Raw genomic sequence first — 17,047 nt, 5'->3', positions numbered from 1 at the left:
GGACATACTGAGTACTTGTAACAGCACAGCCAAAACTTAAAGATTTTGTATTTTAAATGATTAATGGAAAATCTCATATAAGATGTGGAACAAATACTAACAAAGAGATAGAGGGGCTGGCCAGTACTTACCTCAGCTCAGTACAGCCGATAGATACACATAAAACAGAACTGAAAATTTACATTCCTAGCTTTCGGAACTTTGTTCCTTCATCAGGGAGGAGAGAGGGGAAAAAAAGGGAAGAAGGGAAAGTGGATTCAGTTACTCACAACCCAGGTTATGAAGCAACAGGGAAAGGTAAACAGGGAGGGTAGCAAGGATGGAGGCATGGTTGTCAGAGGGAAGCCAAAGATATTCTACTGTAAGTACTGTGCCAGCTTCAAACCAAAGAGGATGCATACAGAAGTAAGGTATAAAGATAAACACAACTATGTAGGACGAAAAGATGCGTGAATGGCTAAAGAGGAAAGGGAAAGAGGAGAAGACTGAAGAGTGAATGGGAGTGAGGTTGTTTAACGTAGGTTCAGTCCAGGGGGATGGCGGGATGAAAGGATGTGTTGGAGTGCAAGTTCCCATCTCCGCAGTTCAGAGGGACTGGTGTTGGGTGGGAGAAGCCAAATGGCACATACGGTGTAGCAGGTTCCTAGGTCCCTAGAATTATGCTGGAGGGCATGCTCCGCTACTGGGTATTGGGCATCTCCTAGGCGGACAGTTCGTCTGTGTCCGTTCATTCGCTCAGCCAGTTTGGTTGTTGTCATGCCGATGTAAAAGGCTGTGCAGTGCAGGCACGTCAGTTGATAAATGACATGTGTAGTTTCACACGTAGCCCTGCCTTGAATTGTGTATGTTTTACCAGTAGCGGGGCTGGAGTAGGTGGTTGTGGGCGGATGCATGGGGCAGGTTTTGCAGCGGGGTCGGTTACAGGGGTAGGAACCGCTGGGTAGAGAAGGTAGTCTGGGAATATTGTAGGGTTTAACAAGGATGTTACGGAGGTTAGGGGGGCGACGAAAGGCAACTCTGGGTGGTGTGGGGAGAATTTTGTCAAGGGATGATCTCATTTCAGGGGTTGACTTGAGAAAGTCATATCCCTGGCGGAGTAATTTGTTGATGTTTTCGAGGCCAGGATAATATTGGGTGACAAGGGGGATGCTTCTGTGTGGTCTGGGGGTAGGAACATTGTTGTTGGACGGGGAGGAATGTATTGCTCGGGAAATCTGTTTGTGGACAAGGTCTGCAGGATAGTTGCGGGAGAGGAAAGCACTGGTCAGGTTATTGGTGTAGTTGTTGAGGGATTCGTCACTGGAGCAGATACGTTTGCCACGAATACCTAGGCTGTAGGGAAGGGAGCGTTTGATGTGGAAAGGATGGCAGCTATCAAAGTGAAGGTACTGTTGTTTGTTTGTGGGTTTGATATGGGCAGAGGTGTGGATGTGAGCTTCAACAAGATGAAGGTCAACATCCAGGAAGGTGGCTTGGGTTTTGGAGAAGGACCAGGTGAAATTCAGATTCGAAAAGGAGTTGAGGTTATGGAGGAAATTAAGGAGTGTTTCTTCACCATGAGTCCAGACCACAAAGATGTCATCTATAAACCTATACCAGGCCAGGGGAAGCAGCTGTTGGGTCTTCAGGAAAGCCTCCTCCATGCGGCCCATGAAGAGGTTGGCATAGGAGGGAGCCATCCTGGTTCCCATGGCCGTTCCCCTGATTTGTTTGTAGGTCTGGCCTTCAAAAGTGAAGTAATTATGGGTGAGGATGAAGTTGGTAAGTGTGATAAGGAACGAGGTTTTTGGAAGATCTTCGGGTGGTCGTTGGGAGAGGTAGTGCTCAAGGGCAGAGAGACCATGGGTATGTGGGATGTTTGTGTAAAGGGATGTAGCATCTATGGTGACAAGAAAGGTTTCAGGTGGGAGAGGAGTGGGAATGGATTTGAGGCGTTCTAGGAAGTGGTTTGTGTCTTTGATGTAGGATGGGAGTCTGCGGGTGATAGGTTGTAGGTGCTGGTCTACCAGAGCTGAGATACGTTCGGTTGGGGATTTGAAGCCTGCTACAATGGGACGGCCAGGATGGTTCTCTTTGTGGATTTTGGGTAATAGGTAGAAGGTAGGGGTACGTGGCTCAGGTGGAGTGAGTAAGTCTATGGAAGCCGTTGTGAGGCCTTGTGAGGGACCTTGGATTTTTAGGATTTTTTGCAGCTCAGTCTGGATGGAGGGAATGGGATCCTGGGTAACAGCTTTGTAGGTTGAGGTGTCAGAGAGTTGACGTAGTCCTTCTGCCACATACTCCACACGGTCAAGTACGACAGTTGTGGAGCCTTTATCCGCCGGGAGGATGACAATAGAGTGGTCTATTTTCAGCTCTTTAATGGCACGGTATTTTTGTATTTTGCTATTAATCCCATGTTTGTAGTACATTTTTATCAATACATACGGAGTTTTAAAACAGGTAATTCATTATGAAACGTCTTGTATTAGTAATTTATACATTATATCTATCAACTTCTTTTATCAAGTATTTCCTGCCTATGAATTTCTGTGAAGTTGTTAAATCACCTTCCTCTGCTCAGAAACAAATATAAAGACTAAATTTACAGTGAAGAAATAGATATAAAAATTTATAAAATATACTCCAGTGATAATGCATAGCACATGAGCCGCAAAGTTTGTGATGGGCAACAATCTTTAGGACAAGAAGATAATGTACTGTGCAAAGAGAACTCTTTTGAAACAAATGAAAAGGAATAATTGAAGGACCAAAGAAGGAATAAACTGAAAAATAAGTTAAAGAAATAACACAGAAAAATACTGTGCCTATATGCCATACTAAAAATCCAAATGCTTCGAGATCAATCTCGTTTGTTTCACCCCTGGCAATCATTTGCATACATGAAAATTGCAAACTTCACTGTCGTTCAGAGTCCACATTAAACCCTAGCTCTCCCTCCACCTCACTGGGTAAGCCAGTTCAGAAAGCTGGAGAAAGACAAAGGCACTGTGGCATTCAAACAACCTGTCAGGTTGAGGACATCTTCAATTTCAGGTGTTAACTCACACTCCACTCTACAGTTCATTTTACTTTTTACATGTACATCAAAAAAGTTGTATTACCCTGGGAAATGGCATATCAGAATGATGCAATGACCTTGGAAGTTTCTCCAATCGCAGAGCCTCCTGCTGTTCTCTTTCCCTCTCTGCTGCGAGAACCATTTCATCAATCTGCAAAGAACAAAGATGAGACATTATTTTCTGCAAAATTTCTTTCAACTTAGTATTATGCTGTAAAATAATCTGACTTTGGTAACTTAAAGGAAGATGTATATTTTCTTTGGTGATGCTTAGTCAGCTCTGGAATTATTTTTTGTACTTTGGAAAATATACTTTTAAATATTTATGGTTGATAATACACTGCCAGACAAAAAAGGTGAAGCTCCTAGGTGATGTGATTGGCCATCACTGTAGTGCCATACATCAAGTAACCTTCATCAGGTATGTTGATGACTAGAATTGCAATTTTCTGTGACAGATCAAACAGTCACCAGAACACACTGATGTTGAGTGATCACTGGGGAGGACAGAGGGGCTGCGTACTTGTATGAGACAGCATTATCAGCACATGGCAGAGTTTGAAAAGAGCCTCATTTTTGGGTCTACATTTGGCTGGCTAGTTGAATCATGCAATATCCAGATTTGTGGGGCTTTCAGCTGTGATAGTGGCCCAATGTTGGACTGCTTTGGAATGTGAGGACTGAGTTTGAGTCCAGTCCAGTACACAGTTTTAATCTGCCAGGAAGTTTCAAGGTTCCAGTTGACCACATCTGACCACCACAATGGATGCTCACTGTATTGTAAACCACACACACTGTAATTCCTTCATGTCTGTCACTGTCACTCAACACCAAGTAATGGACTCCCGCTCTACAACATTCTGTGTTATCCTGAACCATTGGTCAGAGATTAATAAAAACTGAACTGGGGAAGTGCATAGGCTGCTGTTAACACTAAAACACAAATACCTACATTTGGAGTAGTGCCTTGGCCGAGATGCATGGACTGCTGATGAACAGCATCACTTTGAGTTCAGTGATGAATTGCGTTTCTGCATGACCCCAGATGACCATCGTCATATAGTACGGCAGCAACATGGGGGAGAGTGCCAATTTCCCAATGTTTTGGAGAGGCACAGCAGTGTTATTCGTGGTATCATGGAGTCCCGGGGAGCCATTGTGTATGAGTTCACATCACAGATGATAGCAACTGAGGGACTCTGAAAGCACAACAATATTTCAGAGATATCCTTTGTTCTCAGTGCACCTATCACATTGTGACACTTTTCAACAGGACAATGCTCGTCCACACATAATATGTGCCTCCATGAACTGTCTGCATGATGCTGAAGTGCTCCCTCCAATATCCCCAGATTTTTCTCTGACAGAACATGTGGGACCAACCTGGATGCCAACTCCATCCCAGTGCCAGTATCCAAAATATCAAGAACGAGTTACAACAGTTGCCGACCAGCTTGCCCCAGGAAAGGACACAAAGGCTTTATAAATCCCTTCCCAACAAAACAAGAGCGTGCATCCAAGGCAGAGGGTGTGCAACAACATATTGATAAGTGAACTTATACTGCCATGTTCCTCATAAATTTGCTTTGATATTATAATTACTGAAACAGCATCACATACCCTATCAACATATTAAGTCTCATTTTGTTTCCTCCTTCCTTTCTGACTGCTTCACTTTTTTGCGAGGTAGTGTATATTAATTTATATATTAATTAATTTATAAATGAAAATTTGTCCTTTTTTAACATCTTTGAGGATAGCTTAACTAAAGGTCTGTTGAATGAAAGATGAAATTAAAAACCAAACATATCAGTTCTTGTGCAATATACAATCAAATTTTTTCTTCAAATGTTTCACATCCATGAGAAGTTGGTAGAAAGCACAAAAAATTAATCAAATCTCCTTTAAAAGCTTCAAATGTACTTGATTTTGTTTTTAGAAACTTTATTTTTATCTATGCAAACATGGAAAGTTACAAAATACACACACACACATGCAAGCAGCCACAATAGCAACAAAAAATCATAGGAATGAGAAACAAATCTACCATGACACTTCTAAACAAAATATCTGAAAAATAACCACACACATAGAACATTATAATAAGGAAGTAAGTAAATGTCACATTAACATGTGGCTTACCACCACAATCAATGACAAATGTACTGCATGCAAAAAATCCTGTAACATTTGTAAAAATTGTAACACTAAAAATATTACATGTGAATGAAATTGAGTTTTATATGATTTGTGATGTTTTTCAACATGATGTGGTATTGGTACATGAGGCACAAAACTCATTAAAGTTTTTTTTTGTCTGGAAATTTTGAGTTCAGAGATGCAACTCAGCCATCTCAACAAGGTGCTGGATAAGTTGATGAAATTAGAAAAAAGTTGCAATGGTATTTGTAAGAAACCATGCACTGATCACAAAACAGTTTTAAACCATTTAGCTAAGGCCATGTAGTAATAGATCAATTCCATATGATCTGATAATGGATCAAAACTTTATCTGTGAATAATGGCTGATTCAGAACAAAATTTTCTGTTTTTGAAAGATTTCATCATGAATGAAAAATTTCACAATGGACAACAATGATACAACAAAAACATGATTTTCAAAGCAAGAGAAAGCTCTGTGAAAAATAATATGATGTGGGATGCATCTACAGCACGTCACATTTGTTACCCAATTGTCAGGTGGATGCATACAAAAAGATGTACATTACTGTCATGTTTTTTATATGGTTTTGTGGTTATTTGTATCAAATACAAATATCCACACTGACACAAATACAATACTTCTGTTTAATGTTGAGAAGTAATACTCAAAATTGCTACCATAATTGATAAATAATACATTATTTAGCATTCGTAAGCAGAAAGAACATGTTTAACATATGAAAAATGTTACTGCTTTAGGTGAAAAGGGGAAGAGAGAATGAGGTGGTTAATCATTTATGCACCAAGAGCTCTTTCTCTCCATCCAAGAGCCCTTTCTCTCCATTGTCAAGAGCTGGAGAGAATAACCAATCAAGTTGGAGACATCAACCATATCTGATCAATAAGGAGTGTGCCAATCATCTTATATCATACCAGAGCCACATCAATGTATTCCCAGTGCCCCTTGAAAAATCATTAGAACTTGTTTTTCAAGTTGATGCTTGCACCTTACAGTCCAGACCTTCTACCATTAGGTTACCATTCTATCCCCTCTTTAAAAAAACTCTCTTAATGGTGAAAAGTTGCCACAAAAAATAACTTAGGTGCTACAGCAACTGATTACATTCTCGTCTCAATAATGGCGATAAGAAATGCTGCGATGCCGGAATGAAGGTATAATACTTAAATTTGCCAGAATTATTCATTACATTGGGACAAAAACGGCCAACAACATTAAGAAGCTTGCTGGTTTTGCCCATTCGTTTTGCATGCAGAAACTAGATTTCATATCCAAGGATTTATTTTATTTGCATTTGGAAGAACTGGTGCTGCCATCTGCTGCATCCTGGGAATGGGTTGACAGTTTGTCCTGGGCAATATCAGACAGGGTCTATGCAAAGGCTGTCAGCAGGCAATCTTCAAAGTTTCAATGGCTTTCTTCTCAGTCTAAAATAACAGATGATGTCACCCATGACATGTTGTAATTAATCCCACAACCAAACAACTGGACAATGCTACACTGGCAGTATTACATTTTGCACCAACACCCAGAAATGTTCCCTTTACTAAATTAATTTCCGCAGTTGGACAAGTGGTGTCCAGGTTTTTTGAGGATCAAGCTGATGAAATTAGGCAAGAGGTCTCGCATACGTTGCATTGGGTGCCATCCCCACAAAGTAACATCTTCTCACTTGAAAGAGTCACAATTCGGTCCATCAGAGAAGACCAGGATTTAGGAGTTCAAAAGCAGACAAGGACAATGCAATGGTTCTTCTTTTGTGGAGCGATTATTTGGGTAAAATGGATCTTTTACTTGCAGACTCAGCATACCAAAAATTACAGAATGACCAACTGAATGCATAAAATGCAAGATGCTTTCATTTTTGAAGAAGAGTTCATTTTCTGGTGATGTACTTAAAGAAAATCGATCTGATGCTGCAGTCCCACCGAGATTATATGGTTTGCTAAGGAATACAATCAAGGAGTTCCTCTTCAGCCTATTGTTAGCAATCTGGATGCTCCTACTTACAGCTTGGCCAAGTATTTAGCATCCATTCTCAGTCTCCCTGTTGGAAAATGCAAACATCATATTTCCAATTCTCTGGTTTTTATTCAGCGTTTGAAGTCTTTGTGTCTAAGTCCCATGGATTTGCTCATTAGTTTTGATGTTGTCTCTCTTTGTACCAGAGTTACTCTCAAAGATTTTTTGCAATTAAATTGCAAATTAGCCAAAGAAACAACTAAGCTTTGTCACCATGTGTTGACGTCCAGGTATTTTTTTATTTAATGACAATTACTTTGAACAAACGGACAGAGTGGCTTTGGGGAGTCCATTATCCTCCATAGTCGCCAATTTTTTTATGGAAGATTTTGAGGACATGGCACTGAAGACGGCATTCTTAAAACCAAGCTGTTTTTGGAGATAAGTTGACGATACATGTATGGTATGACCAGATGGGAGGGATGCTCTGGATTGTTTCCTAGATCATTTTAATTGTCTGCAACCCAATATTAAGTTCACAGTGGAAGTTGAAAAGGATGCAAAACTTCCATTTTTAGATGTCAATCTACAGGAAGGATGATGGGACATTAGGACACAGTGTTTATTGTTAATCCATGCATACAGACCGATATCTTGATCCATCAAGTTGTCATCCATCATTCCAATGCAAAGAGGTCCTACATACATGGTAAAAAGAGCTTATGCCACCTCAGATGCAGGTAGCTTGAAACAAGAACAGGACCATCTAAAAGCAGTGTTCAAGCAGAATGATTACACTGACAATCAGATCTGTTGTGCTCTACAGATTAGACCTTCATGGGAACCAACAGAAGACACAAGCAAATCGGTGCATTCCTACCATTCTTAGTGAGCACATCTTCAAACACAGGAAGAATTTTACGGATATTTGATATTAAAAGTGTATTCCATCCACCAGCTAAGACTAGGGTGCTGCTGGGCTTAGTGAAGGATAATTTGGGTTTGAGGAAGTCTGGGTTTACAAAATTCCCTGCCATTGGAGGAAAGTCTATACTGGACAAACGATTCATACAGTCCAGGATCGATGCCTGGAGCAGCATCATCACATGCATTTATTTCAGCCAGAAAAATCTGCATTTGCTGAACACTGTCCTACTGAAGGACATAAAATGTTGTATGATGGGACACAAGTGGTTGCCACTGCATCGCGTTTTTGAGAGTGTGTAGTGAAAGGAGCTACTGAAATCCAGCTATCTGAGAATATTATAAACAGATATGAAGGATATCCTTTAAGTAAGAGTTGGAATCCTGTTTTGTTTGACATTAAAAGACAATGGTCTCTGTTTTGGTAAGCAAAAAATGCCAACAGTGTTTGATATCGATTAATCGTTTCCATGAGTTTTCACCACCAGTGCACTGTTACATTTGCACATCCACAGTGGACTTACAGGCACTGTATAGATGAGCTGTCACTGTGTGTTTGATTTCAGTTCTGGCAAGTTAGTGCTTACTCAACTCAACTGAAGATGGCACCAAGGTGGACCACAGAAATATTGTGTCAAGATGATGTTATGTTCCGGCTGGGAACCCAATATGAATATCATGGCAAAACGTAATCGAACAAAAGACACATACAGTGTAATCTCGATTATTTATGTGCAGATTATCCAGTTGCAGATTATTCATGTGTCAAAAATGTGCAATACTTTTCTCCAGTAAACAGCAATAAAAAAAGCTGCTGCATGACAATAAATGCCATTTCAACTGTTTAAACTACAGCTGCTTGGCTGGCAACACATTACCCTTCCCATTGTTATTAGCCAAACTCAGTCTTCTGCTGTTAATTAGCATGCAAGTGCCATCGAAGTAAGTTGAAAGAAATTTCTGAAAGCGATGATGGAGAAATGAAAGAAACATGTGTTGACATTAATACAAAAATTAGAATTAATTGAAAGATTTGAGGGGGAAACCACTGGGAAACTAACTGTTGATTATATCAATATAATGGAAGGAAACATTGAAATCCTCCCCACTCCGCCAAGAGTGTCTTTCCGCCGTCTACCTAACCTTCGTAACCTGTTAGTTCATCCCTATGAAATCCCCAAACCACCTTCCCTACCCTCTGGCTCCTATCCTTGTAACCGCCCCCGATGCAAAACCTGTCCCATGCACCCTCCCACCACCACCTACTCCAGTCCTGTAACCCGGAAGGTGTACACGATCAAAGGCAGAGCCACGTGTGAAAGCACCCACGTGATTTACCAACTGACCTGCCTACACTGTGACGCATTCTATGTGGGAATGACCAGCAACAAACTGTCCATTCGCATGAATGGACACAGGCAGACAGTGTTTGTTGGTAATGAGGATCACCCTGTGGCTAAACATGCCTTGGTGCACGGCCAGCACATCTTGGCACAGTGTTACACCGTCCGGGTTATCTGGATACTTCCCACCAACACCAACCTATCCGAACTCCGGAGATGGGAACTTGCCCTTCAGTATATCCTCTCTTCTCGTCATCCGCCAGGCCTCAATCTCCGCTAATTTCAAGTTGCCGCCACTCATACCTCACCTGTCTTTCAACAACTTCTTTGCCTCTACACTTCTGCCTCGACTGACATCTCTGCCCAAACTCTTTGTCTTTAAATATGTCTGCTTGTGTCTGTATGTGTGGATGGATATGTGCGTGTGTGCGAGTGTATACCTGTCCTTTTTTCCCCCTAAGGTAAGTCTTTCCGCTCCCGGGATTGGAATGACTCCTTACCCTCTCCTTTAAAACCCACTTCCTTTCGTCTTCCCCTCTCCTTCCCTCTTTCCTGATGAGGCAACAGTTTGTTGCGAAAGCTTGAATTTTGTGTGTATGTTTGTGTTTGTTTGTGTGTCTATCGACCTGCCAGCGCTTTTGTTCGGTAAGTCACCTCATCTTTGTTTTTATATATAACTGTTGATTATGATATTGGAAGGCAGACTGTTTGCGACATTAAAAATAATAAGCAGAAAATATTGGATTTTGTCAGGAAATGCGATTCTAGTTCTGGCTCACCTGCATGAAAAAGCATGAAGGCATCTACATTTGATGAATTAGATGGTTATCTTTTGCAATGATATGGCGAAAAACAAGCAGAAGGTGAATGTGTACCTATTTCAGGTGCAGTGTATGTCATTAAAGCTAAATTTTTTCTTGGTTCTAGGGTTGGAGGAATTATTTAATGCTTCATTCAATCAAAGCATTCAAGTATACCACAGTTAAGGATCTCGCTGCACATTATTACAACCAAAAGGGAGCATAGGTGGCCAGTGAAATTTTCAAAACTGTTCCCCCACACATTTTGCACCAAAAGTTCAGTGATTTCTGGAAGAGAAAGGAAGAAATGATTTTAACCAACATGGCTGGGAGTGTCAGTGATCTTACTTGTAATAATTACTTATGAAGCAGCAGTCACAATCGCAAAATATCATTTATTTAGGGTGACTGGTTCTGGCACATACAGTAAGCCATCTTCAGATTGACTGCACCATTTGCTGGAGCTGGTGAGGCAGTGGGCAGCTGCATGTTGTCAAGAACAGTTATTGTCTTGACAACAGGCAGTTGGCTGCCACAGGGATGCCATTAGAGATCGCTGCTGCAATAGGTGTCTCCTAATCACCACACAAAATTTTTCCAAATCATTGGAAAAATAAATCTTCTCACTTCATATGCCAAAATTTACTTATCATGAAATATCCTTGCTTCTTGACCCCACTGCTTTCACAGAGGAAGATTGCACTGTAGTTCCTTCTCTAGATTGTCGCATAGATGACAAAATGGTAGATATCGAAATAGACGACAGAGGGATAGAGAAACAATTAAAATCGCTCAAAAGAGGAAAGGCCTCTGGACCTGATGGGATACCAGTTCAATTTTACACAGAGTACGCGAAGGAACTTGCCCCCCTTCTTGCAGCGGTGTACCGTAGGTCTCTAGAAGAGCGTAGCGTTCCAAAGGATTGGAAAAGGGCACAGGTCATCCCCGTTTTCAAGAAGGGACATCGAGCAGATGTGCAGAACTATAGACCTATATCTCTAACGTCGATCAGTTGTAGAATTTTGGAACACGTATTGTGTTCGAGTATAATGACTTTTCTGGAGACAAGAAATCTACTCTGTAGGAATCAGCATGGGTTTCGAAAAAGACGGTCATGTGAAACCCAGCTCGCGCTATTCGTCCACGAGACTCAGAGGGCTATAGACACGGGTTCACAGGTAGATGCCGTGTTTCTTGACTTCCGCAAGGCGTTCGATACAGTTCCCCACAGTCGTTTAATGAACAAAGTAAGAGCATATGGACTATCAGACCAATTGTGTGATTGGATTGAGGAGTTCCTAGATAACAGGACGCAGCATGTCATTCTCAATGGAGAGAAGTCTTCCGAAGTAAGAGCGATTTCAGGTGTGCCGCAGGGGGGTGTCATAGGACCGTTGCTATTCACAATATACATAAATGACCTTGTGGATGACATCGGAAGTTCACTGAGGCTTTTTGCGGATGATGCTGTGGTGTATCGAGAGGTTGTAACAATGGAAAATTGTACTGAAATGCAGGAGGATCTGCAGCGAATTGGCGCATGGTGCAGGGAATGGCAATTGAATCTCAATGTAGACAAGTGTAATGTGCTGCGAATACACAGAAAGATAGATCCTTTATCATTTAGCTACAAAATAGCAGGTCAGCAACTGGAAGCAGTTAATACCATAAATTATCTGGGAGTAGGCATTAGGAGTGATTTAAAATGGAATGATCATATAATGTTGATCGTCGGTAAAGCAGATGCCAGACTAAGATTCATTGGAAGAATCCTAAGGAAATGCAATCCGAAAACAAAGGAAGTAGATTACAGTACGCTTGTTCGCCCACTGCTCGAATACTGCTCAGCAGTGTGGGATCCGTACCAGATAGGGTTGATAGAAGATATAGAGAAGATCCAACGGAGAGCAGCGCGCTTCGTTACAGGATCATTTAGTAATCGCGAAAGCGTTACGGAGATGATAGATAAACTCCAGTGGAAGACTCTGCAGGAGAGACGCTCAGTAGCTCGGTACGGGCTTTTGTCAAAGTTTCGAGAACATACTTTCACTGAAGAGTCAAGCAGTATATTGCTCCCTCCTACGCATATCTCGCGAAGAGACCATGAGGATAAAATCAGAGAGATTAGAGCCCACACAGAGGCATACCGACAATCCTTCTTTCCACGAACAATACGAGACTGGAATAGAAGGGAGAACCGATAGAGGTACTCAAAGTACCCTCCGCCACACACCGTCAGGTGGCTTGCGGAGTATGGATGTAGATGTAGATGTAGATGTGGTCAGCTGGCAACCTTCATCCACCTCCCTATGATAGTTAACAGTTCTTTGGTCTCAGTCACCTTAAAACCATTTCCTCTCAAACATTTAATTTAATTCAGACAACACCGCTACATGTGCCTGTTTATATTCTCTCTGTTATTAATTTTGTTGCTCTGGGCAAAATGTCACATCTTCTTCCAATTTCTTCATTTAAATTCTCAAAATTCTTCTTCTAATTCATCATCAACATCATCACCACCACCACCAACATCATTATTGAAGCTCCTTTCTATCTGCACCTCTAACTTGCGTCCTGCACTAGGGGGCCAAAATTGAATGGAACTTATTTTTGGATATTGTTACGTCCACACTATATACAATCTGTCACCTTTTGGATGCGTGTGTGAACTTTTACTTTATAAAATATCTTCATTCACTGCTCTTGATATACATGCAATGAACCTGCTATTCAGTGGCACTGAACCATGTCATTAGACTTCTTTACCTTGTAGCGATGTTCGGGTGCTAGAAGGAAGTTCTGATATATTCAAGCTACTAAATGACAAGCTCACTTCTGCATGAACTCTTCTGTATTGACAACAGAATCTTGATACTTTACTAATCTGATTACAGATCTTTCATAATGTGTAGCTCTCAATAGGTCACAACATGTATGTGTAACAACATGATATTTCAAAGCAAGAGAGAGATCTCCTCTATGTCTTCAACTGTTTGGGAATTTAAAATGTTGACAGCACACTTGGCTCCATAGCCTCCAAGGCACCATCAAGCCATGAAACCCAAAGAACAAGTGCTCTGCCCTGCTGGTGGAGAGGTTTATTTGTCTGGCACATTGTTGATGTTTGGATCTGACGTCTTTTACACACCTTGTGCACATATACCAAATTAAATCACACACAGTGGGATATTCAGCAGTTATCAACTAAGTAAAATAACCTTTCAGGTTTGCACAAATATTTTTCATCACCCAGAATGGTCAGAAGTGGAATATGTTATCCCACAGGATAGACATGTTACTCCCACATTATGAATGTCAGTTAAAAATATCTTAAACTATTAGTTATTAGCTTTAAGATTTCGTATAAAGTTTACAGCTTTTACGAATACTCTCATCACATGATCCCACTTCAAGTTTTTGTTGAAGCATTCTATAATGAGGCTGGAACACTCTTTTAAACTCCCTGTTTCATTTTAACAAACAGAGTACCTCTGCTTCAAATGCACTTCTAACTCCTTCATTGGTCATACTTTTTTATTTGACCTATGCCAGTTTTAGTTCTTTAATAGCGCCGCACACCTTTTTCGAATAAATCCTGACCTGGTTGTAACCTTCACATTGAAGAGTGGCAACTCTTCAGTTATTAGAAAGTTATTGTCAATACCTGTAATAAAAATAACAAATTGTGAAAAATTACAAACATTTGTACTCTCGTCCATAGTGAGAGAAAAAACAATAAATTTACTAGCACTTTCTCCAAACATAGTTTTCATTCATTATCTATGTCCTCTACTCTATTTGTAACTGATCTGTCAGATTGTTTTGACTGCTGATAACTTTACTGGTCACACCTTTTCAATAATGGACTTCAATAACATAGGTTTTCGCCAACTCTGTGACAATAGATGACCTACAAAATATGTCTATTGTCTCAGAAACATGACAAGTGGCTCACAAAGAAACAAAGTTTTACTTTATTTTCTTTCTTTCTCACATCAGATTTGCATTTTGTCATAATAACAGATGAACACCTTTTCATATGTAGAAATTTGTGAAGTCTCTTTAAATTGTATTTCTTCAAAACAGACATTCTACCTCGACAAATTAAAGAATGTGGGTTATTCTTACATTGTACAAAAATGAATATTTCTGTCCACTGTGCATTAAAGATACTCTACTCATTTTCTGTTTCCCTCTTGTTAGAAATATTGGACAGAAACATGCTTATTTTTCATGACTTGAAACATATATTTCAACCTGAATTTTCTGTACAGATGTGGTCACTGCTCAACACAACATTTCAAATATAGTAATAATAGTGATGATTAACACTCACCTAGTGTTCTTGATGGTTACCAAGCAACTGGTGAAAAGAAACTGACACCTGAAGAATAGATGCATTTTAGGTCACTATGAATCAACCCTCATATGCTGCATCACAACTCCCGAATAACATTAGAGCTAGGCCAGCCTTTGTGTCACTGTATGAGTCACAAGAACACTGGCATCACTCCACTGCACTGAGATTGGCTATATAAACATTGTCATACAGCATAACCATTGGCAATAAAATACATTGACCACAATGAGACTACCAGCTCCTGTTTCTAACTGCTTGTTTTGAAATGTATTTTCTTGTATGAAAAGCGAATAAAACCTCTAGCAGTTTTGCGATAGGTCTACAGGCTGCACACATGTGGGGTCAGGGGCCACATGCAGCCAGTGAGTTATCGACTATTGCTCCAAAGCAAATAGCAAGGGAGGACCAAAGGTCAGTACAAATAATGTTTTATGAAGCATAGAAAAGAAACCTGGATCATTTATAATGGTTCCTCATAGGATTCTATTGTGCTGCCAACCAAAATCATCATAATGCTCACTGGTAGAACTTCATATTCTGATGTGTTGGTCATATTTTCCTTGACAAAAATTGTCTTCTACCTCTAAAGCAGTTTCATTAGTACAGCAATGCATTTTGGGAAAAAATCATGGAAAACAATGAAGATTATTTCCAAGAATTACAGCTCTAATTTGAAATAAATCCGCATTCACTTTCTGGATAAACTCCCAATGTGCATATAGTAATTTGAACAGAAGCTGTTTGGAGGTTTTGCATGTGATTATATATATGGATGTTGCATGTGTTCAAGGTGGAACAGCAATCAAACTGTTACCACCAGTTGTGTACCTCCATGGGCTTTGTGTTTTCTCCTTGAGTTGGCCCCCCAAACTGGAGTAACACGGTGCCCCACAGAGTCAAAGCACATGTTGTAATAATGCGGCATGATGTCATGCCAAGTCTGGAGAAGATACTGAAAAGTCATTAATGTCATTCTAATTTCAGGACTCAAGATGTTTACAAAAGTCACGTCCCCTGTACAGTGAAGTACTGAAATAGTAGAAGTCAAATATCTTGAGTAAGAACACACGAAGAATTCAAGATATTTACACAAGTCATATTCCTTGCATATTAAGTATTGAAATAGGAGAAGTCAAATATCTTGAGAGAGAACATATGAAATCCATTACAGCAGATGTCCAGACTAACCAAAGTAAAAAGCTGAAACAAACATAATATTCATATTTAAAGAGGAACAATATAAGCTTCTGAACCATCACTCTATTTTTACTTTTTTGTTATATTCTCACCCTTATACAACTGCAGACATCTAAAAACATGTATGTGTGTACTAAAATTAAAAAAAGAGCAGCAGTTGAAGAATTACTAATGCCTCTTTGCTGTTATATGTATTTGTGTGTATGCATCAATCAACATGTGACTGTACGGTTTTCTCAATTTTTGTTTACTGCTTCCCTGCAGGAAATTCAATAATTGTAGTGTCACCTACATCTACAACTACATCTACATACATACTTCACAAGCCACTGTATACAGTGCATGGCACAGGGTACCTTATACCGCCCTAACCATATCCTTTCCTGTTCCACTTGCAAATGGAGCACACAAGCCATCTATATGCCTCTGTATGAGCTCTAATTTCTCTTATTTCCTCTTTGTGGTCCTTCTATAGATTGAACCCACTCGTAAAAAATCCAGCAGCACTCCTTTTAATTGCTTCAATGTCTTCCTGTAATTTGACCTGGTGGGGATCCCACAGATTTGAGCAGTACTCAAGAACGGGTCATACTAGTGTTCTATACACTGTCTCCTTCACATATGAGATACACTTTCCTAAAATTCTCCCAATAAACTGAAGTCAACAATTCTTCTTCAGCACTAACTTCCTTACATGTCCATTCTATTTCATATCACTCTGCAACTTAACACACAGATATTTAATACACTGTGTCAAGTGATACACTACTAGTTCTGTATTTGAATGTTACAGGGTTGTTTTTCCTACTAATCCACAATTCTACATTTAGAGGAAGCTGCCGTTCATGACACCAACTCAAAATTTGTTTAAGTGATCAAGTATCCTCGTATAGTCACTCAACATGATACCTTCCCATACACCACAGCACCTCCAGCAAACAGCCACAGATTGCTGCCCACCCTGTCCATCTTATCATTTATGTATATACAGTACAGGATAAGAAACAGAACCTTATACATTGTCCTTATCTCTGATGAACACTCATCATCGAGGACAAAGTAGTAGGTTCTGTTACTTAAGAATCCTTGAGCCATTCACTTATCTAGGAACTTATTCCATAGGTCCAACCTTCATTAACTGTCTGCAGTGGGGCACAGTGTCAAACACTTTCCGGAAATCTAGGAATATGGAATCTGCCTGTTGCCCTTCATCCATGG

General features: G+C 40.2%; 1 protein-coding gene across 1 annotated transcript in view; it reads right to left on the bottom strand.

Annotated features, from left to right (window-relative positions):
* The window catches only part of LOC124595869 (brefeldin A-inhibited guanine nucleotide-exchange protein 3), a 306,469-nt gene that overhangs the window by 146,256 nt on the left and 143,166 nt on the right, over positions 1-17,047 (bottom strand). The window contains exon 11 of the mRNA XM_047134775.1: positions 3,105-3,219. Coding sequence (XP_046990731.1) covers positions 3,105-3,219 — 115 coding nt within the window. The remainder of the gene's footprint in view (positions 1-3,104; positions 3,220-17,047) is intronic.

The sequence above is a fragment of the Schistocerca americana genome, chromosome 2 (assembly GCF_021461395.2).
Source record: "Schistocerca americana isolate TAMUIC-IGC-003095 chromosome 2, iqSchAmer2.1, whole genome shotgun sequence".
NCBI classification, from domain to species: Eukaryota; Metazoa; Arthropoda; class Insecta; order Orthoptera; family Acrididae; genus Schistocerca; species Schistocerca americana.
The sequence above is the reverse complement of the archived record's forward strand: the minus strand, read 5'-3'. Positions and strand labels throughout refer to the sequence as shown.